This window comes from Euprymna scolopes, chromosome 5 (assembly GCF_053919585.1).
Source record: "Euprymna scolopes isolate OS-2025 chromosome 5, ASM5391958v1, whole genome shotgun sequence".
Taxonomy (NCBI): Eukaryota; Metazoa; Mollusca; class Cephalopoda; order Sepiida; family Sepiolidae; genus Euprymna; species Euprymna scolopes.
In genome coordinates this window covers 1,835,224-1,861,769 of record NC_136486.1, presented here as the reverse complement: position 1 = coordinate 1,861,769, position 26,546 = coordinate 1,835,224, and the positions used below count along the sequence as shown (strand labels likewise).

General features: G+C 34.7%; 1 protein-coding gene across 3 annotated transcripts in view; it reads right to left on the bottom strand.

The window, feature by feature from the left end:
• The window catches only part of LOC145276684 (uncharacterized), a 262,149-nt gene that overhangs the window by 135,179 nt on the left and 100,424 nt on the right, over positions 1-26,546 (bottom strand). For all 3 annotated transcript variants that reach the window (XM_080127862.1, XM_080127864.1, XM_080127863.1), the window contains exons 9-11: positions 18,682-18,822; positions 15,092-15,150; positions 7,488-7,513 (exon numbers count right to left, since the gene is read on the bottom strand). In XM_080127862.1, the coding sequence (XP_079983988.1) occupies positions 7,488-7,513; positions 15,092-15,150; positions 18,682-18,822 (226 nt within the window). The remainder of the gene's footprint in view (positions 1-7,487; positions 7,514-15,091; positions 15,151-18,681; positions 18,823-26,546) is intronic.

Sequence of the window (26,546 nt, the reverse complement as noted above, 5' to 3'; positions counted from 1 at the left end):
AATCACAATAATGAAGATAGACACAGAACCAATAGTAATAACAAAAATAACAAGAACAAAAACTAAGAAAAACTCAACCACATTAGCAGTATGAGTTAAGGAATTAAAGAAAAATAAAATTGAATATATATTAAGATGCTCCATAGTAGATAAAGCGAAAATAGAAAATAAACCAAGCAAATTAAAAAGATGCAACCTTTGTATACTAGAAGCATACCATATACTAATATCAGAAAAATTATTAAACAGACGACAAGATGTAATTCACGGATGTCTGCACAGAAATCGATACTTAATTTCATGCATTAGACCAGATAAAAAAAAACACATAAACGGAAATGTAGAGCAAGTAATATAAAAAACATAGATCAATCGACCATGTAAGAATAACGTTAACAGAAATAAAACAGCAAAATAGAACGTAAGAATATAATTAAAAAACTGAATAAATATAAATTAAAAATAAATAAAATGAAAAAGAAAGAAACAATTAAATAAAGAAAGGGGAAAACAAAACTTATAATATAGGTAAAGAAAAAGATGAAAGGGGAGTAACTTGAGAAATAAAAATATATTCCATGAGAGTGACCTCCCCTGAAACAAAACTAATAAATAAGAATTCGAAATCAAACAAAAGGAATATTAGAATAAACACGCATAAATGTAGAAATAAAGTTATCAAAAAATAGGAAAGAATAAATAATAGAAAAAATGAAAATTAAAACAAAAAATAAATAATACGAAATTAAAGTTTAAAACAGGAATTTTGGTTAGCATGACATCCAAGATCGCCGACTTGTAACAATGTGGGCATGGAATTTCTTTTCCTCAAACACCAGGTTTATCTTGTACAAAATTAACTTTTTGTTAGTAACATCAAATGGAAACATGATGAGTTGGTGGGAACAAGGGAATCTTTATGAACACATAAAATCATAAAATTGCCATCCCATTAACGAAACGGCTGTAATGAAGAAATGCAAGATGAAATAAACAAAAGTTACAAAAAAGAAAAAAAATGTAAGTTTTTGAATTTCAACAAAATTTTGTACTCTATATGCTCTGCACCAATAAAATAAATACATTGAGCTTCACTCGAAATTAACGGTGATTCAGGTTTTATCATAACAATCTCAACCCGTTAAACGAAAACGGTATACATTGAAATTAACAATATATCAAAACTAAACATTTATAAATATCTATCTCTCTTTCTTTCTTTCTCTCTCTTTCTCTCTCTCTCTCTATATATATATATATGCTTTCATAGGCATAAAAATATATATAGAGAGATAGAGTGTCCGCTCAACCTAAACGTTGTTTAACACGTATTATTATTATTATTATTATTATTATTATTATTATTATTATTATTATTATTATTATTATTATCAATTATTATCCGGATTTGGTCGTCATTGACAAGGTCTCAAAAAACTGACAAATTGTAGATTTCTCAGTTTCCTGGGAGAGGAACGTGAGAGAGAAGGAGAACGAGAAGTGGAGCAATTATGCTCCATTGGCCTTGGAGATTAGGCGTATACACGGGGTTAAAACACAAATAATCCCGGTCGTAGCTGATACGATAGGAGTAGTATCAAGTCGTCGGGAATAACAATTGAAAAAACTATGAATCCCCGATGTTTTACGTGTTTCAGTCCTCTGCTATTGTAGGTACCACCAACATCCTTAGGCAAACCCTTGATCTTTCAAGCTCCTGGTCTGGAGCCGGGATTGAGAGAAATCCTCTGGAAATGAGAGACGTTGATAAACGAAATCAGAATTATTATTATTATTATTATTATTATTATTATTATTATTATTATTATTATTATTGTTATTATTATTATTGGCTCACATGGAGCTTTCACACAAGTCAACAAACGATCTGATTGGAAACCTGTGGTGTTCTCTGGAAGCTGAGTGAAAACAAGTCTCCTCAGACGTCCAGCTCTCTCCACCTCCTTCGATAGCATTTTCAAATGAATTTGCATCATCTCAACAGCCGCTTACCATTGATTTCTCGCTGGTAGTGGCCATTGGTTTGTACTGGAATTTGAGTGGCACTCAGCCTGCCCAAGGTCTCAGTTCTCTCTGCGCTTGTCCAGCCGAGGCTTGGTTGGCGCTGGCTCCTCGATCTCTCAGACCTTATTGACCCTTCTCGGCCCTTTGGTATCACTTTTTTATTTGGGAGGAACGGTGATGAAACAATGGGGGGATGCATGTTGGCGGGTGTAGGACTTAGAACTTATAGATATGCAGTTTCGGTGTTCTTCATTCCCTGTAACGCTTATTCTTTATATTTTTTTTGTATTATTCTCCGCGTTCAAGGGTTTTCCTTAATATTTCAGTCGTTTTCATTATCTTTTGCAGTTATTCCTCTGATTCCAATTTCTGACATTCTTTTTTCGAAGTTTTTCGGAATTGTTCCTAGTGCTCCTACTATTATCGGTACTATTTTGATTTTCTTCATCATCCAAATCCCTTTTAACTCTCTGGCTAGTTCTGTGTATTTTCTTCGTTTTTCCTGTTCTTTCATATTCACCCTGTGGTTAGCTGGGACGGCAAAGCTTACGATTTGACAGGATTTTTCTTTCTTGTTAATTATTACAACATCTGGTCTTCTTGCTTGAATGGGTTTGTCCCTCTGTATGTCCATGTCCCATAGGATTTTGTGGTTCTCGTTTTCGAGTGCTGTTGCGGGTTTATGCTTGTACCATTTGTCTGTACGCTGAAAATGCAGTCGTTTGCACAATTCCCAGTGTACCGCTATCCCCACTTGGTCATGCCTATTTTTGTATTCCTTTTGGGCAAGTTTGCTGCATTCACTTGCTATATGGTTTATCGTTTCGTCTCTTTGTCCAAAGAGTCTGCATTTGCTGTTTTCTTGTGTTTTATCGATCCTTGCTTTGATATGGTTGGTTCTTATCGAGTTATCTTGTGCCGCAGTTATTAGAGATTCAGTTTCTCGGTTTATATGTCCTTTTCGCGTCCATGTCCAGGTGTTTTCGTTATTCTCATCTTTTGTCATTCTTATGAATCTTCCGTGGAGTTGTTTCTCTTCCCACTTCTCTTTTCTCGTTTTGTCATTTGTCTCTCTGTTTTCTGTTTTGTTGTTTTTTTTTCAGTGTCTCTCGCTGCCATAATTATCCTTTTAGTGTTTTGCATTATGTATTTTTCTAGTTCTTTTTTCGTGTCCTTCACACAGTCTTCTATACAGATCAGTCCTCGCCCGTCGTCTTTCCTTTTCACGTAGAGACTGTCAATATCGTCCTTTGGGTGTAGTGCATTATGCATGGTCATGAGTTTCCTGGTTTTCTGGTCGAGTTGTCTCAGTTCTTCTTTTGTCCACCCTATAAACGGTCCAGAGTGTCTTACTAGTGATACTGCCCATGTATTTATACATTTTATTAGGTTTCTGCTATATAATTTCGTTTCCAGGAGTTTTCTTGTTCTCCTGATGTATTCCTTTCCAATTTTCTCTTTCATTTCTGTTGCTCTGATGGTGTCCGCTTCCAGAATTCCCAAGTATTTATAGTCGTCTTGTTCCCCTTGTGTCCTCATTTCTGTTTGGTTGTGTAGTCCCATGACTTCTGTCGTTTCTAGTTTTCCCTTTCTTATAACTAGCTGTGCGCACTTTTCCATTCCAAATTCCATTTGGAAATCTTGGCTTAAGATCCTGGTAGTGTTAATTAGTGTCTCTACCTCCTTTTCGGTCCTTGCAAAAAGTTTCAGATCGTCCATGTACATCAGGTGGTTCATTTTTTCCTCTGTATTGGAGAACTTGTATCCCACTTGGCACTTTCTCAAAATACTATTCAGGGCATCATGGCTATGATGAACAGTAGTGGTGATAGTGAGTCTCCTTGGAAGATGTCTCTTTGTATGTTAATTTCTGTTATGTATTGTCCATCAGCTGTAAATTCCAGTCTCCATGTTTTCATTGCATTTTCTATTACGTTGGTGATCCTGCTTGGTATTTTATACATTTTTAGGCATTCTATTATCCATGCTTGAGGGATCCTGTCGTACACTTTTTTTGTAGTCGATCCATGCCATGGCTAAATTCTTTCTTCTCCTTTTTACCTCCTTTTGGATCTTTTGATCTATATATAACAGGTCATGTGTTCCTCTTTTTCCTTTTGTGGTATCCTTCCTGCTCCTCGAGGATGAGTTCACGGTTATTCAGGGAGTGGTAGATTTGTTCCCTCAGTTGTGCTGTCAGTATCTTCCACATAGTTGGTAAGCACGTGATTGGCCTATAGTTGCTAGGGACGGTTCCTTTCTCCGTGTCCTTCTGTAGCAGTGTGGTTCCACCTTTTGTCATCCAGCCTGGTACGCTTGCTTCCTGTATACATCTTCGCAGGTTTTTGGCTAGCCTTTCGTGTAAGGTTGTGAATTTTCTGAACCAGTATGCATGTATCCCGTCGTGCCCTGGTGCTCTCCGGTTTGCCATTTTTCCTATGGTTTTCTTTAGGGTTTCCTTGCTGATTTCATTCACTATTCCTTCTTCTATTTGTTGTAACTCTTCTTTCATGTCTTTTAGCCACTCGGCATTTCTATTGTGATCTCGTCGCTCTTCCCATATTTTACTCCAGTAGAGTTTTGTTTCTGTCGGATTTGGTTTTTCTGTTTTTCTTTTTCCCCCGTTCACGTTTTGGTATAATTGGCTTTCATTAGTTTCAAATGATCTGTTTTGTTTGCATTGTTCAGACTTATATCTACATCGTCTCAATCTCGCTTTTTGTTTTTGCTTTTATTTTTTGGTCCAGTTCTTCATGTTTCTTGTTTAGCCTCTCCCTGTCGGTTACATTTCCAATATTCCGTTTTCTCCACATTGCTTTCTTCCTGGTGATCATTTTGGTTTCTTTTTTATGTTTGTGTATATGGGTTTCTAGTCTTATTATTATTATTATTATTATTATTATTATTATTATTATTATTATTATTATTATTATTATTATTATTATTATCAAAAGTTAAAAAAGTAATAACTCAGCAAAAGTTAACCATTTTTTTTAAATATACACCCCCATTACCTTGATTTCTATAATCAATTTTACCATAAAGCAAATGGACCTGTCAGGCTTATGATTAATTGTAAATATTTCTCTTTATGATAAGATCAATTCCTCTCTATAATTAAATGGTTAATACATGCTCTTAACTCTAATTTTTAAATTGAATCCAGATACAAGCTTTAAGATCTAACGATTCATAAATCATAAAACTGATATTAATTATAATACGTCAACCTCAATAAATGAATAAATAAAATAACCATAAATAAAATAATTAAAAAAAAATAAATTTAAAAAATAATAAATAAATTTTCTTTAGTTTATTATTAGTTGCAGTATTACTTACTATACTATATGAACTATCTATCCAATATATAAAACTTAACTCTAATAAAATGTACAGTAACAACTTATATATATATATATATATATATATATATGACTATATGACTACTTCATTTAATCACATAAACTGATATACGAAAGTATAATTTTATGCGTGAAGTTTAAGTATTCACTTAGACATGGATCTAACTGAATAACTTGATTTGAGCACAAAACAATAAATGTTAAGGGGTCATAATAGGGGATCAAAGTTAAAGAAAATTGACATCTGCGGTCTCTACCAAATTACTCAGACAATTTCTGGTCTAAACATTTGAAATTTTTCATAAAGAGTATTCAGAGATAGGGCAAGCTTTTTAATCGGTGTGGGTCGAAAATATTTAGTTACCAATATATAAATGTATGTATGTATGTATGTATGTATGTATGTTTGCATGTCTGCCTAAAACATTCGACAGAGGCGACGGATTTTTACAAGATCAGTATCGTTTTGAAGTTCGACCTTTCAGACGACAAATATCGACAAATTGGCTAAAAACATTAATATCTTCACCTTCAACTGGGCACTTTTCTACAGGGGGGGGTCACTTTTTTCGCCGATATTTTCGAAAGACATCGTCTCCTTTCGATTGTCTATCCTTAATTTAAACCTATGTCACTTCCGATTTGGCGGTGGTCGTAATAGCAAAGACGTCAGTTTTTTCGCGTTCTTTCCATCCTTTGCGATACGGTTTTGAGCCTGCCTTCCTACTACCACTTTTTTTTTTGCTCAACATACACCTCCAAACAAATGCTGAAATGCTAGTATATCTATAAAAGTGAAAATGTCTGTGTGTGTGACGGTGTGTCTGTCTGTGTACATTTCCCTACCAAATAACTCTGTCAATTTTCAGTCTACAAACTCGAAATTTGACATAAGGGGTATTGAGATTTGGGAAAATCTTTTTAATCAGGTTTTAGCCAGAAGTTTTGCTGTTAAGGGGTCAAAGTTCAACGATTTGACCTTTGAGAACTCTACCGAACTCCTCCGCCAATTTTGGGTCTTAACACTTGAAATTTTAGATATAGGTTACTTGGACATGGATCTAACTTTATAATTGAATTTGAGCCCCAAGCAATAAATGTTAAGATGTGAAAATTGGGGTCATAGTTAAAAACATTTGACGTCTGTGCAGTTTCTACCAACATTTCTCAATGATAGTTTAGGAAGTCTATCACACAGAAAGGAATTAACTTACATAGCCACACTTTTTAATATATACATATGCACATATAGTTATGAACGGTACTTAGGGCCCGAGCAAAGCCGCGTGAAACTACTAGTATATCTATAAAAGTGAAATTATCTGTGTGTATCTGTGTGTATAAATTTTCCTATCAAATGCATCTGTCAATTTTCAGTCTACATACTCGAGAAAGTTTTAACTTAAATAGGGATGGTATAATAAAATTGTGGTGTCTGCGTTCGCGCCTGGCCTCCATAGAATGGAAATAGGCACAAACTTTAATAAAGACTTTTCATATCTATTTGCATAAGTATACTTTGATAATTATGTTTCAGTTTGAAGAAATATGGTATAATAAAATTATGGGGTGTTCGTTCGCGCCTGATCTCCATAGAATGGAAATATGTCACAAAGTTTAACAAGGTTTTTTAATATAGATCCACAGAATATTGTGATAAATGTTTCAGTGTGACCAGGTATGGTATAATAAATTATGGGGCTTATCTATTTTATTTTTACTTTCATCATATTTTGCTTTGTTTTGATACTCCCAAATTCAACCCAAATTTACAACCCTTCCTTTTCATAACCTATCATACTTTCATAAATCAGAGTCCATTTTCTGTAGGCTGTTTTTGAACCCAGTCAACGACGGGTACTTTTGCTAGTATAATATAATAAAAGAATAGAATAATATAATCAATATTAAAAATAATGATACAATCAAAAATAATAATTTGATAATATGATAATATAAGAAATTATAATATATAATATTATACAATTATATAGTAATATAATCAGTTATAATCAATAATAACATATAGTATAATATAATATGATAATATAATATATTATAATATACTAATATAAGAAATAATAGTAAAACCTTTACCTTCGGGTGTAACGTTCCACCGTCGCCTAAAATGAAGAGAAATTAATTGATTTCAATTTGCTTTCAATTTAAAGTTTAAAAAAAAAATTCGTATCAGTAATGAAAGTGTTAGAAGCGAATATCATGTTTAAAAGGAAATGTACGAATTAGATTTCGGTGAGATAAGAAAATGCAGCTGATTTTATATTGAGCAACGAACCCGGAAAGAACATCTTGAATCACGGGTGCTTTTATGTGCCTTCTTCATGAAAACCAAGAAAGAAAATTATAAGGGTAGAAGTGCGAGGACGAATTTAGTGCACGTTGTTAGAATTTAGTGTATGAGGTTTCAGAATGTTAAATTCGACACACTGTTGCCAAACGCTCGCTTTTCCAAATCCCGACGCTCTGCTGTTAAAACTCAACTCCGAATCTCAACTCTAGAACACGACGCACTGCTGACAACACTTACTATTTTGACATCCAAATCCAAAATCAACCAAGTTTCTGAAAAATTAGGCTTTTTATATCCAAATGGAAGCATCACGTCTGTATTTTAGGTAAAAATTTCGCAAACAAAGTTAAAGAGAAAAGTCGGTCATTTCTTTTCTTGTTTCTTCATGCTTTTTTGTCTACACAGCACTTTTAAAACTGCACACAGACAGGTTTGAACTAATTTTTAAAGTTCTTAATTACAAAAGAACAACGTATTTTGCATTTGGTGGCATCTTATACTACAGTGTGATTTGTAAATCAAAGTGACGTTATTTGACCTTAATTTGAAATACATGAATTTGCTGGTGAGGTTCTCAAAATAAGAACGAAATGATTTATTTACGATTAAAATGAATAAAGGAAGTCTTTCATTTTTATTTTGACGTTATTATACAGATTTATATGCTTCTTTATCTCTACACACAAATGCACACACACATGTGTATCACGAACGTTCTTGACATCTCGTCGAATCATCAGCGAATTAAAATAGAAATAAACAAATAAGGAGAAAAATGAATTACATTTCAATTCGGCGTTTGATAAATGTTCGATGCTAGTGTAACGTAGCAGTTACGCTCGAACCATGTTCGTTACTGTTCAAATCTCTTTCGGATCTCCCCACGCCATCCGGCATCGTCGATAATGAACAAACAAACAAAAACAAATGAATCCGACTCTATTTTTCTTTCTTTTTTTAACACAAGTCGTTTATTACAATTTTCTTTCTTCCCATTTCGATACCAGCTTAAAAGTCTCTCACTGCGGGGCCACATGTCCATCTCCCCTGATTGCGTTTTTCTTTCTGCAACACTACACACAGCTATTTTTTGTTTTCAACTTTACACGTCCATTTTTTATTTTCCGCCCTTTTTTTCTTGTTCTTGTCACAACAGCTCGCACACACTTTCTAATTTGCATATGTGCTTTTTTCTGTTACTGCTGCTAATATCCTCGCAAGCCAGCTATCCAGAGTTCCTGCTGATATTTTCTCACGGTCTCATACGCGCTCTGAGAGCGTTTTTAGGCTGTCGAGGAAAGATATTAACAATTTAAATTCCGTGAGGATACAATTATATTGCATTAAGTATTTTAAAATATTATTACTGGTTTCATTGGCAATGTTATTAATTGTAAGTTGCTGAATTTTGATGTTTGGTAATTGTGTACAACTTGAACCAGACGTAACTAAACGTCCGATCGGCTTTGCTCGGAACATGACGTCATGCGCTCGGGTTTGGTTGTAATCTGACGTAAGACACCGATCAGACAATCAATGCGCTGCAAAATTGCAAACGAACTTTTGGCAAAAATATCGAAAGAAAAAACCTAATGAATTCTCTAAGTAACACACACCTCAAACAGCCCTTTCTGACAAATGTCTACAAAAATGAATATGTCAAGTTTGGAAAAAATGTTGCAAACGACGGAACATGTCGTATCCTACGGTCAAGAGAAGTTGCTGACAAAATCTGTTCTGGGTGGGAGATTACATGATTACATGACTAGATGAGCCAAGACAAGTGTTTGATTTCTATATAGAATCTTTATTTGAATTGGCCAGGCATGGATCAGGAGAGATTAGACCCCTTTTCTGGCTGTGACCTATTTCATCTCCATTTCGAGAACCATTGAGTCTCCCCAAAGGGGAGACTCGCTAATACGTCTGCCCTTTCCGGTGATCAAAGGCCAACTCCCCAATTCTTCTAAAAACGGAAACTCACGTTACGCCGTCACATGATAATCTATCTATTAAGCTTTCCCAGCACTCCGGTGGTCAGGTGTGAGTGATGTGCAGCTGACCCCCTCTGACTCTACGATTACATCAGCCATGTTTCTCCATTGTTCGTGGGAAACAACTCAGTTCGTCAGACAGATAGATAGATAGATAGATAGATAGATAGATAGAGAGATTCATATACTTTTATATACTTAATCAGATCAAACAATAAATAGATTCATTTAATTTAGCAGATCGAAACATTAAATCACTGGTGATTTTAGGGTTTCACCAATCTATCCCGTTACATTAGGAAGTAAAACCGAATTTTGAAATACCCATGTTCCCGCAACAACTGGCGGTAAGGATTCGAGAACACACATTGAAGAGTCAAATTTTAAATACCACAGTGTTACGCATGTGTAATCGAACAAAGAACGTGGTATTACAAAGTGTTGCACACACACACACACACACACACACACACACACACACACATATATATGTAGGATGGTCGAAATTTGTCAAACAAGTATTTATTTTACAAAGAATAATTTTTACAAAGTTTTTCAAAGACAAATGTTACTTATAGATACGCAGAATGTTGTCCGTGCACTTCACCGCAGCGTCTTAAACTAGAAAACCGAGCTCGAGAACAAAAGAACCAATCAAAAATTGCAATCACGCATTTTATTCATGATCTAAGCTGAACTTCAAATTTCCCGCTTTTCTACTCTCTCTCTTTTTCTTTCTCTCTCTCTCTCTCTCTCTCTCTCTCTCTCTCTCTATATATATATATATATATATATATATATATATATATATATATATATATATATACCATCAACAAATATATATATATATATATATATATATATTATCAACTCTTATTTTATCACAGTAACTAAAAACTGGCAAAGTGCTGACCTTAACAACATAAACCATGCGACGAAGATAGTGTGTTGTAAAAATACTACCAACGAATCATTTAGAATGTCTCGACTGTAAAATCCGACAACTAACCATGTTTTAAAGATCAGTAAGTAGTGACCGCCAAATTTATGGAATGTTTTTGATTTTCGTAACAGAGTCTATCTTTAAAAATTTACAAAAAATCAGGTAATTATCTAATATAATTATAAAATGTTCATCTGTTGCATATCGGGGGTCTCATTAAAAGAGAGGATAGTCTTAGAGAGAGAGAGAGAGAGAGTCTTAATACAGTGAGGGATGTTGTAAGACTCAGAGAGAGATAGATTGTCATTTTATTGTAAGAGAGACTTTGAGAGATTGTTCATGTTAGGAGAGATTCTTATATTTATTTTACAACTGTTCATTCTTTTCTTGTGTAAAATGGAAGAGAAGGAGAGCTCTTAGAGTTAAGGGATATAGTGTTCAGACAGTTCGGACATTGTATAGACATTGCACAAAAATACGAAGAAAAGCAGGCTGAACTGATTAAAAATCGGAGCGAACAACAACGGAAAATGGAAGAAAGATTTGAGAAACTGTTACTGGATAAACAAGGGAAAACAGACTTATTACTACAAACCTTAACAAAAGCAAGTCACATAAGGCAACATAGCCTCTTCACAAAACATACTATGTAACGCTATAGATAATTTCTTTTATGTCCAGACGTTGTTTCGTACTTTAAAAAGTATGAGGACGTGTATAACATTGATTAGACTGATTAGGCGGACTTTAATAATTGCCGTTTATTGCTTCGAACACTGGGATCCACAGAACATAAAAATATTAGAGGGTTGCATTTTACCGCGAGAAATATATCACAGATTAAATTATTTATTTAATATAGTGCTAATACAAATGAACAACATACAAAATTAGACCATTAAGAAAGCAATGTTACAAAAGAAAAAACTAACAAAATTAAACAAGTAATAGTGATATTTTAAATTGATCATGAACGAAATTAAACAATAGGGCTACTGGAAATATACCGCAAAAATTAGACAGCTGATTAAGTGTTATTCTAAATAGACTACATACAAAATTAGACCAGTATATTAAAAATAGACCGTGAACGAAATTATACAAGTTATGAAGTGCAATTGGAAACGTACCACTGATATTGGACCAATAATAAAGTGCTATTGCAAATAAGAATAAACGTTGTCTTAAGGAAAATTGCTTCCCATCACCCTGGAAAATCTCATCAGTATGCCCTGTATTTAAGAATTCAGGTGATCGTTCATCCCCTTCTCAGTACAGGCCAATAAGTCTCCTGTGCGTCATGAGTAAGTTGCTGGAATCTGTGTTAAATAGAGAAGTAATCAACCATCTCAGCCAAAATAACCTTCTTAGTGACACACAATATGGTTTCCGTTCTGCTAGATCTACAGTAGATGTGCTTACAGTTATATCTCATAGGATTAGCAAATCTCTTGACAGAGGCAACCTTTCTAGGGCAATTGCTCTTGACATATCTAAGGCCTTTGATAGGGTACGGCATAAAGGTTTACTACATAAGATCTCCAGCTATGGTATAGCTGGAAATGTCTTCTCAATTATTAAATCATTTCTCTCTGTTAGGTTCATAAGAGTAGTAGTTGATGGGCAAAAATCAGAAGCTCACAGTATAAATGCTGGAGTGCCTCAGGGGTCCATCCTGGGCCCAACTCTTTTCCTGATCTACATTAATGATCTTCCAAATCACATCCTTACATCATTCGTAGACATTTTTGCTGACGACACTACCATCTATGGTAGCACATCTAAGACAGTAAACGACCAAGTTCTCTCCGATTCTCTCTCCTCTGATCTTGATCACGTTGTACAATGGGGAAAGGAGTGGCTGGTTACTTTTAATGCATCTAAAACCAAGCTTCTATCTTTACATCATCAACATTCTGATCCACATCTGGCATCAATTAAAATGAATGGCTCTCGTCTTGAGGAGGCCTCAAGTTTTGACAGGCTTCTGGGCTTGACCTTTACTCCTGATCTTAAATGGAATACATACATCAAATCTGTTGCCAAGGCCGCTGGAAAAATGGTTATAAATCCAGTAGATATCTCACTGCTGATGCAATTCTCTATCTATATAAGAGCCAGATACGTCCAAGGATGAAATACTGTTGTCACATATGGGCAGGAGCTACTAGAAAAGACTTGTCCTGCCTTGATAGGGTTCAAAATAGACTTCGTGGCCTGGTGGCAGATGCCCTTTTCTCTTCGCTGCAACCTCTATCTCACAGAAGAGATGTTGCGAGTTTGTCTCTGCTTTATCGTTATTTCCATGGAAAGTGTTCGACTGAGCTTCAATCTACGCCCCCCCTTCACCAAACTTTCACAAGAAACACTAGACTAGCTGAAAACATTATCAATAATTTTCCCCACTCTTTATCTGTGCCTAAACCTAAACATAGATTCCATGTTCAAAGCTTCTTTCTTAGAACTGAACTGTGGAATTGTCTTCCGTTTTCCTGCTTTCCAGCTGTCTATAATATGGTTGTCTTCAAGTCCAACGTGAACAAGTTTCTGATGAGCCGTTCCACTTAAGTTGACAAATTTACCGAACTTCCATTACTATTGATTACTATATTGTCCTTTTGACTACTCTACACTCTTTAACCCTTATCCTTGAGTGGCCGATCGGCCTTGATAAGTGGTGACGCCTATGTAAAAAAAAATATCTCATAGGATTAGCGAATCTCTCGACAAAGGCCTAATTTCTAGGGCAATTGCTCTTGACATATCCAAGGCCTTCGATAAGGTTTGGCATAAAGGCCTACTACACAAGATTTCCAGCTACGGTATAACTTGAAATATTTTCTCGATCATTAAATCATTTCTCACTAATAGGCTCATAAGAGTAGTGGTTGATGGGCAGAAAGCAGAGGCCCACAGTATTAATGCTGGAGTGCCCCAGGGGTACATACTGGGCCCAACTCTCTTCCTGATCTACATCAATGATCTCCCAAAACACATACTAAAATTTTTCGTTGACATCTATGCTGATGACACGACTATCTATGTCAACACATCAAAGGCCGTAAATGATGACGTAAATGACAAAGTTCTCTCTAATTCTCTCTCCTCTGATCTTGAGCGCGTGGTCCCGTGGGGAAAAAGGTGGCTAGTTACCTTTAATGCATCTAAAACCAAGCTCCTCTCACTACATCATAAACGCTCTAATCCCCAATTGAAATGGATGGCTCTCGTCTAGGGGAGGCCCCATGTTTTGATAAGCTTCTGGGTTTGACCTTTACTCCTGATCTGAAATGGAACACATACATCAAGTCTGTGGCCAAGGTCGCTGGGAAAATAATGGGATCCTTCTACCGCTCCAGAAGATATCTCACTACTGATGCAATTCTCTATCTATATAAAAGCCAAGTACGTCCAAGGATGGAGTACTGCTGACACATCAGGGCAAGAGCTGCTAAAAACAGCATATCCTGCCTTGACAGAGTACAAAATAGACTCCGTGACTTGGTGGGGGATGCCTTCTTCTCTTCCCTACAACCTCTCTCCCACAGAAGAGACGTAGCGAGCCTATCTTTGTTCTATCGTTATTTCCATGGCAAGTGCTCGTCTGAGCTCCATTCTTTGGTCCCCATTGCCAATCTTTTTCAAAAAACACCCGACTAGCTGAAATCACCGTCAATAATTTCCCCCACTCCCTATCTATGCCTAAATCAAAAGGTAGATTCCATGAGCAGAGCTTCTTTCTTAGAACTGCACGCCTGTGGAACTCTGTTTCACTTGCCTGTTTCCCTCCCGACTTCAACCTGGATGTCTTCAAACAAACAAATTCCTGACAAACCGCCCCCCCTAAGTAATAACACCTTACCAATTCTCCAATACTATTGCTACACTATCCCTTTGATTACTGTACACACAATAACCCTTATCCCTGAGTGCCCCTTGGGCCTTGATAAATGGTAAACTCCATGTAAAAAAAAACAACAAAAAAACGAAATAAGGCAAGTAATGAAATACTATTATGAATAAACCACGGACAAAATGTGATGATAGAGTGGTGTTAAAAAATAGATTTCTAAAGAAGGTTCAATGACACATATAGAATTTAATCTCAAAATATAATATCGATTTTTTTACTCTAGAATAATAGAGAGCAGAGATCAGAGAGAGATTTCCGAAGGCAAGTTGCCGAGGAAATAATTTATTAAAGGAGAACTCTTCTTCTGGTTTGGCGGGGGTATGTATGTATGTTGAGAACTCACGAGTATTGTATGTTTATTGGCACATATTAAATTGAAGGACTCATAAACGAAGCACTGTGATGCAACTTTACGGCGATGTGACCTATGCTGGAACTTGGCAGTCAGTGCACGGCTTATTAGGCTTGAGGTAACGATAGTTTATAATTTTCTAAACATTGTGTACATTAAAACTATATTACATTGAAAAAATAACTTACCTTGTTTGGAAAGTAGATATAGCTGTAATTTGGATGTTGCTTCAAGGACATGGAATAATCTACAATCAAATATAGTCAGTTATTATTATTTCACAAATCTCTCGCGCTTTTGAAACAAGAAAACTGTAAAATATTTTCTAAAATGGGAACAATATACACATTTTACTTGAACATTTTCTACAATTCTGAGTAATTAACGACATAGACTGAAAACCTAAGTTTGCCAGGTTAAAATCCAGTTCGTTCCCAAGAAACATCTTTATTAAATCTACATCTGACCTTGTGTGTAACTTCATAATATGGAGTCAATTAAATGCTCTAAATCTATATATGTATATTGTTACGCCTCGAAATCCGTGTGGAACGACAACCATGACTCAACTATATATATATATATATATATATATATATATATATATATATATATATATATATATATATATACACATATATATATATATATATATATATATATATATATATGTAATATACTGAGTTCGTGTAATTCAGTAAATTTTCATATACCATTAGGTTTTAAGCCAAAAATGGTTGACTTAAGGATTAAGCTATTTATTGTTTATTCATAAAATCTGAAGAAATACTGGTTTTTTGGAAAATTTTCAAACGATATAATGCTCGAAATTGTCGAACTAGACATTGAAATAATTGTAACGTAAAATGAAATACACTTTTTGTTGCCATCAACACCTTGTCTTGAAGTCTTGGTTTTGTACACACAGTATATATATATATATATATATATATATATATATATATATATATATATATATTGCATCACAAAAGTGAACACAGCCTTCACATTTCTTCAAATGTTTAAGTATATCTCTTCATCGGACAACACTGAAAAAGATAAGGGTGGTAAAAATCATAGCTTCGTATACTTGGAGTTTGGTATGCAGTCGGGTTCCTCTACGCTCTCATACAGCGGTTCTGAAATATCCAAAGACAGCACTAGCCTTGGCTATCCTCCAATCAACTTGATCGTCTGTGTACTGCTTTTGTCCACAGCATTTAGGTTGGTGCCTCAAATTGAGATCTGAGGCTCAACCTTCCTTTTTCCAAGAGCAGGCTGTTACATAACTTCATTTTTTTTTTAGATTAATAGTCAGACCGAAATTGTTTGTGTGTCATCAGATAAAATTTAAAATTGAATAACCCCGACAAAAAAGGAAATAAACACACTGAACCCCCTTACAGTTAATGCTTAAGATTTTAGTGGTTAAAATGTTCTTCTATTCTTGTATGTATGTGTGGGTGTTTCACATATAATAAGTCAGCTTATTAACATCAGTCCGTGTAGCGCAAAGACAAAAACAAACCTCTCTCCGTTATGTCTTCGTTTTTATTTTCATTATTCAAGTTCATTTTCCTCCGAAGGAAACCAAGCAACAATAGATTATATATTTGATATAACTTTATTCTTGACTTCCCCATCGGGGCTGCACGACATTGTAATTTTCTATATTATGCTAAAGTCATGTTTGTTCTAGCTTCCAAAACGCGGAGACGATATCTTTCGTGTTAACTTGTTCGAATTTTTCAGTCCCTCTTCCAACTGTAAACGAAACTCATTACGTGTAATACCAAGCTTTCTTGTTACGTCATTAAAACACAAATCGGATGATTTACCTTCGTCACGAATTTTCTTCATGTTCTAACACTATTTTCCACCAAGCTAACATTTTTGGGATTATTCTAACATAAATTATTTATCTGTAAATATTTATTTCGCTTTGATAACATTCTTTCTGTTTCGATTTTTACATATATCAATAGCGATCATAATAATAATCCTCCAGCTAACTTGGCGTTACCCGGACTAATATGTAAACACCTAAACTGTTTGCAATCGTGTAGCATATGAAAAGAGCAGCAAATTCAAGATGAGTAATTATTAAATGGAAACCATACAGCTTTGATAGAGTTCAAAACCGGCTTCGAAACCTTTTCTCTTCCCTGCAATTTCTTTCCCACAGATGAGACGTTGCGAATCTGTTTCTGCTCTATCGCTATTTTTATGGCAAATGATCGAATGAATTCAAATATATGCTCCCCCTGCCAAACTGTCAGAAAAGCACTCGACTAGCTACAACCACTATAAATGATTCCACCCACTCTTTATCCGTGTCTAAATCTAAACGCAGATTCTATGAACAAAGCTTCTTTACCAGAAATGCCCGCCTATTGAACACTGTTCCATTGTCCTGCTTCCCGGTTGAATACAACACGGTAGCCTTCAAATCTAATGTAACCAAGTTTTTGTTGAGCCGTCTCCATAAATAATCAACTTCTACCCATATTAAACTATTAAGATTACTACACTACCACCTTGCATTCATTTCATTTTCAAACATAAGTATTATTTCCGAATCATCCTAGTCCTAAAAGTACTAACTTTGTCATTTCTTCTCTTTTAAATTTCTTATTTGATTTTGTAATTATGTGTATTTTAATTTATGTATGCATTTGTCTTTTCTCTGGTTAGCTTTTAAAATTTACCCCCCCAAGCAAAACTCAATCACGTTCTCTTCCAGCTAAAATAATTCCACGCTCTGTACTAAGGCTAGAGATAAAATAGCAATAGGCCTGATAGATTTTCCGAAATTAGCAAAAACGTGGATTTATTTTTCTACCGTAAAAGTGAGAAGAACTTTATTTAAGTAATATACTTAATATCTACAATTACCCTTTGCTCGCTTGTATTAATAAAGAGGCCTCGTTGATATCTCTACCAAACCACTGGATATAGCTTGTAATTAACTGTTACTATAATTGTAACTGAAATCTACAGTGATATTAGCTGCGGCACTAGGACTTTTTTCTGAATAGATACGATGTTTTATCCCCAACCTTAATGGCTGCCTAAAAATATGAATTCCGAATCGCGACGAAATAATTGTTTCTCTTTACCTCCAAGATGACTGCCTATTTCTAACCTGCATGTAAAATAGGGGAAAAGAAAGGAAGATTTTATTCTTTTCTCCCAAGCTAAAACAATACTGTAAACTCTAAATCCAAATGAAACTTTACTGTATTTGAAAATAGTAAATAACCCCGACCCTTGAAAGCTAACAATCTGCCCTCCTCTAGCTGTCACTAAAACCCTACATTATACATACGCCTTAGTAGTGGAATCCTTAACCTCTAGCTCCTAACTTTCACATACTAACCGCCAAATAGTCTTCACTAAACATCTATACATTTCTACCCCTGACATACATTAGAGTTCATTCCTATCCAGTTAGGTACTTACCAGCCAAAGTATGCACTCGGATGCAAAGCGATCTTCATTATATAACAATTGCCTCTTCCTAGATGGTTTTGCAACAAACAATACTAAACCAAATCCGATACTCCCTGCCATGCAAAACTCTCTATGACTCTTAAATGAAAACTGAAATTATCCCCCCCCCTCAATAGTAGAAACACTGACACAACTTCTTTCGAGTCTTGATAAGTAGCGACTTCCAAGTAAAAACATGATTACGTCAAATGTAAAGAATGTGTGAATAATCGTTCTCTTTATATAATTACCAATAATTCTGCAAGCAATAAAATATTTTACTTACTTTGTGCTGGTATAAAAACTTCATACAGTGATTCACTTTGATACAAACGTGCATATGAAACCGAGACGTTGATGTAAATATTCCGGCCGGTAAGGAAAGTAGCAGACAAAACAGAATTTTTTACTTCATACAATCCTGAATCTAGAAAAAAATATGCGAGAAGTTAGCAGAATATTCGCAAGATTTAACCCAAAGGTCAGTTGTAATCTTATATAGGAGAGAAGATGGCGAATTTATTGATTTAATTACATCACTAAATAAAGATATTTTTATACGTTGGGATTTAGAACTTAGAAAGGTTGGACATTCTTGCACAAAAATAACACCTCAATTCTTTAATTCCTCTAATAATATCCTTAGCGTTCTACTGTTCCGTTTTAGCGTCTTTCTATTGATTACAAAGCACCATTCCCAGCATCTTCATCGGATTGCCGTTATATACTTACTGTCATCGAGAAGTACAGTCGATTTCTTTTTGCTTTCCCTTGTCGTCATTGCTTCTCTCAAACTACGATTCGGTGTTTGATGACTATTTTTCTCTATTTTCGGACTTTTTCATTTATCCAATCCGTTTGAGGTGGGGAATTCAAACAATTTCACCTGCAGCTTGGGATTGGATCTAACAACACTATCGCTTATAACCCAAGATGTAAATATAAATGCGAACACTATAACGGCATTATATAGAACACCATTTTATTAGCTTTGGAATCCCGACGGTTACCCATTAACGCTTGGCAGAACGTTTTGTAGAGCAACCGATTCTAATCTTTCGATCAATCAGTAAAATTTCAAGTGATTTGAAAATAGAACAAATGAAATAAATTTATTTAATTTTAATCGGAAAACGTGTGTTAGGTTATTAAAACGTTTGTTAGGTTATTAAAAATTTGTTAAGTTATTAAAAGATTTGTTAGGTTATTATAACGCTTGTTAGGTTATTAAAACGTTTGTTAGGTTATTATACCGTTTGTTAGGTTATTATGACGTTTGTTAGGTTATTAAAATGTTTGTTAGGTTATTAAACATTTGTTAGGTTATTATAACGTTTGTTAGGTTATTAAAACCTTTTTTTAGGTTATTAAAACGTTTGTTAGGTTATTATAACGTTGGCTTGGTTATTAAAACGTTTGTTAGGTTATTAAAACGTTTGCAAGGTTATTATAACGTTTGTTAGGTCATTAAAACGTTTGTAAGGTTAGTATAACGTTTGTTAGGTTATTATAACGTTTCTTAGGTTATTAAAACGTTTGTTAGGTTATTAAAACGTTTGTTAGGCTATTATAACATTTGTTAGGTTATTAAACCGTTTGTTAGGTTATTGAGATGTTTGTTAGGTTATTATAACGTTTGTTAGGTTATTAAAACGTTTGTTAGGTTATTATAACGTTTATTAGGTTATTAAAACGTTTGTTAGGTTATTATAACGTTTGTTAGGTTATTATAACGGTTGTTAGGTTATTATAACGTTTATTAGGTTATTAAAACCTTTTTTAGGTTATTAAAACGTTTGTTAGGTTATTATAACGTTTGTGATGTTATTAAAACGTTTGTTGGGTTATTATAACGTTTGTTAGGTTATCAAAACGTTTGTTATGTTATTAAAAGGTTTTTTAGTTTATTAAAACGTTTGTTAGGTTGTTATAACGGTTGTTAGGTTATTATAACGTTTATTAGGTTATTAAAACCTTTTTTAGGTTATTGAAACGTTTGTTAGGTTATTAAAACGTTTGTTATGTTATCAAAACATTTGTTAGGTTATTAAAACGTTTGTTAGGTTATTAAAACACTTGTTAGGTTATTAAAACGATTGTTAGGTTATTAAAACGTTTGTTAGGTCATTATTAACTAGCAGAACTCGTGGATATTCAGCGGTAAATGTAAATGTTTGACATGTTGCGGGCCAGGATATAATATCCCTAACTCGCTACAAAGGAAATTAATGAAACGAATGGAATAAAGGAAACAAAAACTCAATTGCTGGATAGAATAAACGTGTCATTTATTTACTGTTGAAGAATGAATGTTTTAGGTATAACACGTGTTCATGTCCGCGCGGGTGTAACCCGCGTTTGTTACGAGACTGGTAGTATAGAAAAAGGAAATGTGTGTACATCTCACGTTCGGGTCACTATCGTTTGTTCGCGCGTAGAAAGAGAAGTGAGTAATGTATTGGAATGTGAAATGGCCGTCCGGCACGTAGAAAGAGAAAGAGAGAGAGAGAGAGTGAGGATGTCAATCCAGTTCATGGAGAGAGAAAGCGTATAAAGTGTATGTACTGTTTGTTAGCTTTTTGCCCCACATGGTAGCAAGTGGTGTGAGGCACGCGCGTGCGCGCGCCTGCCGAAAAGGCACGCTGTTGGTCCGTAGACCACTCACCTCGGAAGGCGAGTTGGAAAAGAAAGGAAACAACTTGTTTCTTGCTTTTATAGTTGTTTCCGGTGATCTTTTACGCATGTGTGGATTTCTTTTGAAAGGGGAAGTGACGTTGCCCATGTGTGCGTGCGTGTGAGCGTATGTGAGTACATGTGTGTACGTTAGCGTGTGTATGTATACACGTGAATGTGAGTGTATATACGCGAACGTGAATATATGTACGTGTGTGGACGTGGCGCGTATGTTTGTGTGCACGTATGTATATGACAAGTAATATAGCTTGAGATGTGAACGCGTGTTTTATGTGAGACTAGAAAAGGCTCGCGCAGACACATTATAAATAAAATTAAAAAGAAATAAAATAAAACAAATAACGACGGATTTAAAGCAATTTTTGGTAAATTATATTTTAACATTTTAAAGCTAAAAATAATTAATTAAAAAAACACATTTTTCGTTTTATTTTTCCTGAATAATTTTTATTATAAATTTATAAAGGAACAGATGTCAATAATTTACACATTTTTTAATTTTGAAAAGAATCTATAAAAAAAAATGCTTACAGTCTTCTCTCAGCATGACTTTTAAAAAAATTATAAAATAAAATATCCAATTGAAACAGTAAACAGACAGCCATGTTTTATATTGTTCTTACAATTTTTGGAGAAGAAATGGTTTTAATGATTTTTAACTGATAAAAAGCGACTATAAAGGCAGGTAATTCGATTCTCATTAATTAATATTTGCGACAATGATGTTTTTTTGTTACACCGGATGTCGAACAAGTAAATTAATATTTAGATTTTTAAGTTAAAAAAATTAGACAATGCATTACAAATTGAATCAAAATTAATTCCATTTAATTCAGTTTCTTTCACATCAAATATTGATATTTCGTTTTCCTGATTTAGAGCATAATAGCGATTTCGTTGTTCTCACATTTTACCCTACTTGCTGAAAGTTGTTTGCCGTGGCATTTTTGGATGCTGTTCTAATCAATATTTCTCTGTTAAGATTGCATTCTATCTTCTTCTGTGTAACCTTGTCATTTTTGGAACAGTTGTATTAGAAACTGTTATATGGAAATAGGTAACCAACTCGGAACATTCCACATAAGGAATCGAGTCACCGGTTTTCACCGGACCCTTGTAAGAACAGAGGCTTCCTACCTGAACGTTAACACGCTTTATTTGTCTCTATGTAAATACGTAAATAAACTTCGCTTTCAGTATTCAAACGACAGTGTATATTTATTTATTCATTTCATAGAATATTTTATCTTTGATTGTCTGAATAATAGGCCACCATAGGACCTATCAAATTAGCGACGGAGGCGAGATACGAAATCAGTAAAGTAAAAAAAGAAAAAAGAAAAAAGTGAGCACGTGGTGAGCTCGAAAAAAAAACTTTCTCAAAGAGTTTATATCCTATTAAGGAAATACTTTTTAGAAAACGAAAGACAAGTATTCACGCAAGTACAACGAATTTTTATATTCTTATCGCGTTTTTCTTTGAACTTTCTGAAAAGTTGACATCATATCTTCTCGTGTTTAAAAGCAATTCGGAGGTGTTTTGTTTTGGTTAATACGATAAAACGAATTGTACTGTGGAAATTGTATTTCTGCCATAAAGAATTTCTTAAAAAAAGTTTACGTACATTTGAAAGAGACGAAAAGGATCTCTGAAAATTTGTAAACTATTGATATTTTGTATGGTGATCTTTCTTTTTCTTTTTCGAACATTACTCAAGTGCTGACAACTTTTCGTGACGAGATCTGAAGGGGAACATCTTATTTTTGGAACAAAATTTTGCATACGTTGATTTTGTATTTGTGCGTTAAAATAACAAAAAAAAACATGTATTCCGAACAAATAACAGAGATAACGAAAACGATAATTGAACGCTTGCAAAAAGTTCAAATTGAATTTCAAAAACAGATGTTGATTCAGCAAAAACGTTTTGAATCACTCGTTATTCAGCAAACTACAGAGAAGCGTCTATTATGTGAAACTGTGTTCTCACGAAAATCTGAAAATGACGCATCTAGATTTTTTTCGGCCAGCTCTCTAGCGGAGTTCAAATACAACCTAGAACGAGGTGATACATTCCCTGTCTATTATCGTAGATTCGAGACGATTTTTACAAAAAGATGTGAGAAATGGTCGGACAAGGAAAGAATCACACTCCTACTTCAGAAATTGGGTACGGAGAAAAACACAAAATTAACGAATTTGATTTTAGCAAAGAGACCGGAAGATATTTCTTTTTCAGAAACTGTTCGAATTTTGTATTCGATATTTGGTGAAAGAGACATCCTTTTTCATATGAGGTATAAGTGCTTGAATATGCAAAAAGAAGAAACTGATGATATTGTCACATATGCGGGTAAAGTCAATGCACAATGTGAACTATTCAAATTAAAAGATTTGCCAGTTGACATGTTTAAGTGTTATATATTTGTTCAGAGACTGACAGTACTGAAGGACAAGGATTTAAGGTCAAGGATTTTATCGATTATGGAGCAAGATCCAGAAATTAACTTGCAAAAAGTGACAGAAGAATGTCAGAAATTAATAAATGTTAAAAGGGATACCACTACGATAGAGGAAAAACTACATCCCATGTCCTAATAGTAAAACAAAAAACATTTCCCAAGAACAAAGGGAAAAGTTTTGAATGTTGGAGCTGTGTGGGTTCGCACTTAAGAAAAAATTGCCCTTTTAAAGACCAACCTTGTGCCAAATGTGGTTTAGTCAGACACCGAGTCTCCTAGTGCCGACCTAAACAAAGACAAAAATTTAGGTCTAAAGTAAATGTGGTGTTGTTAAAAGAAGAAGTGAAACAAGAAGGTAAAAGACAATTTGTCAATACCAAAATAAATGGTCACATAGTGAAACTACTTTTTGATACAGGTAGCGATATTTAAATTATCGACGAAGTGACCTGGAAGAGCATTGGGTATCTAAAACTAGAAAAAAACATTTAAAATTGCCAAAGGAGTATCCGGCAAGATAATAAAATTCATAGGAGAATTTAATTGCAGTGTATCTCTTGGATCAAACCTTTTTCTACAAAAGTGTCAGTTGTTCCAGATATAAATTCTTGCCTTTTCAGAATTGATTGGATCGTTTTGTTTGATTTATGGGAGCTACCCATAAACTCATTTTGTAATAGTATGAGTGTAGCTGAACAGAAGAATTCCAAACAAAATTAGGATTTTCTTACGGTCTTAAACAGTTAATTCCCCAGGGTTTTTTCTGGGGGGTTAGGTATGTGTACTAATACCGAAGTGAATTTTTAACTAAATCAAAATTTGAAACCTGTTTTTAAGCCAAAAAGAAATGTGCCTTTTTCTTCAAAAGAAGATCTTGAAATTGAACTGCAGAGACTGCAGGAAAATGGTGTAGTCGAAAAAGTTGACTATTTTGAGTGGTCAAGCCCCACTGTATATGTTAAAAAGAAAAATAAGAGGATTCGGGTATGTGCCGATTTTTCTACAGGCCTCGATGACTGTCTTATGGATCATAGTTATCCATTCTCATCTCCTGAAGACATTTTTACAAAGCGGAATGGAGGGAAAATTTTTTCCAAAATTGATTTATCTGAGGCGTACTTTCAGGTAAAAGTCAATGAAGAATGTTCAAAGTATTTGTGTATCAATACCCATTTAAGAATGTTCAGACTCAAAAGCTCACTTTTGCTTTGAAAGCAGCTCCAGCGTTATTTCAGCAAATAATGAACACAATGCTTCCCGATTTAGGTTTTTCAATCGCATATTTAGATGGCATTCTTGTAAAGAATAGAAATGTGCAGGAACATAAGGAGCATATCAGAACATTTTCCAAAGAATTGAGGAATTCGGTTTCAAATTGAGTGCCGAAAATGTGAATTTTTTTTAAACAGATAAAATATCTGGGTCAAATCATTGACAGCCAAGGCAGAAGACAAGATCATCAGAGAACAGAAGCCATTGAGAGAATGCCAGCACGTAGCAATGTTGCCCAGTTACAATCTTTTTGGGGTTTAGCACAATATTATGCTATCTATATCCCAAAACTGCATGAGTTGAGAGCACTATTAAACGAATTATTAAAAAAGAACGAAATTGAATTTGGTCAAAGGAGTGCCAAAGTGTATTTGAAGATGTTAAGAAATGCCTGCTATCTGATTTAGCACTGGCACACTTCGATCCACAGAAGGAATTGATTGTGACGTCAGATGCAAGTGATTATGGTATAGGAGCAATACTTCTCCATAGACTGGAAGACGGATCAACGAAGCCAATAGTTCATGCTTCCAGATCACTTTTGCCTGCAGAGAAAAACTATTTTCAAATTGAAAAAGAAAGTTTAGCAATAATTTATGCAATTAAAAAATTCCATAGATTTATTCATGGCAGGATTTTTACGTTGCAGACTGACCACAAGCCCTTGTTGACTATTTTTGGATCTAGAAAAGGCATACCCACTCACATTGGAAACAGACTTCAACGATGGAGCATAATTCTGTTGAATTATAATTTTAAAATGGAGTATATTTCATCCAAAAATATTGGAAATGCAGATGGACTATCCAGATTGATTCAAAAGTGTGCAGAACCTCTAGAGAACACAGTGATAGCTTCATTAAGAGAGGAAAAAGAACTCTCCGGACTGCTTTGCAACACAATTCGAAAGTTACCAGTGACTTTGGACGGCATCAGTAAGGCAGCAGAAACAGATGAATTCATTGTAAGAACGAAAAACCAGGTGCAACTAAATGACAAGTCAAAAAAAGACTAAAAAAATTCACCATTTTCAATTTGCTCACAGACTTTATTGGATGCAGACAGAGTCGTCATACCGACCACACTACAAAAAAGAATGCTAAAAGAATTCCATAGAGGTCATCCGGGCATGTCCAGAATGAAGGCTTTGATGCGCGGATATACATATTGGCCTAATATGGACCGAGACATCGAAAAATGGTAAGAGAATCTCGAGGGTGTCAGCTAGCAGCAAAGGAACCACCTGTACAGATACAACCGTGGGCGAAGATGGATGCACCATGGATGCGGTTACACATTGACTATGTAGGTCCATTGAATGGACATTATTTTTTAGTGGTTGTCGACAGCTTTACAAAATGGTCAGAAGTGTTTAAGTGTAAACACCCGACATCGACTAGTACTATAGATGCATTAAGACGTCTCTTCAGTCGTTTTGGAGTACCTAAATCTATTGTCGGTGACAACGGCACCCAATTTACCAGCAAAAAGTTTGAAGAATTCTACAAGGCCCTATCCATTGAACATTTAAGAACTGCAATATACCATCCAAGGTCAAACGACCTCGCAGAGAGATTTGTTGATACGTTCAAAGGAGCTTTAAGAAAACACCAAGGAATGGACACTGATGAGAAAAGTCTTGAAAAATATTTGTCTTTTGTCTGCATACAGGATCACTCCCAACACAAACACGAATGCCGGTTTGTCACCAGCTGAACTAAT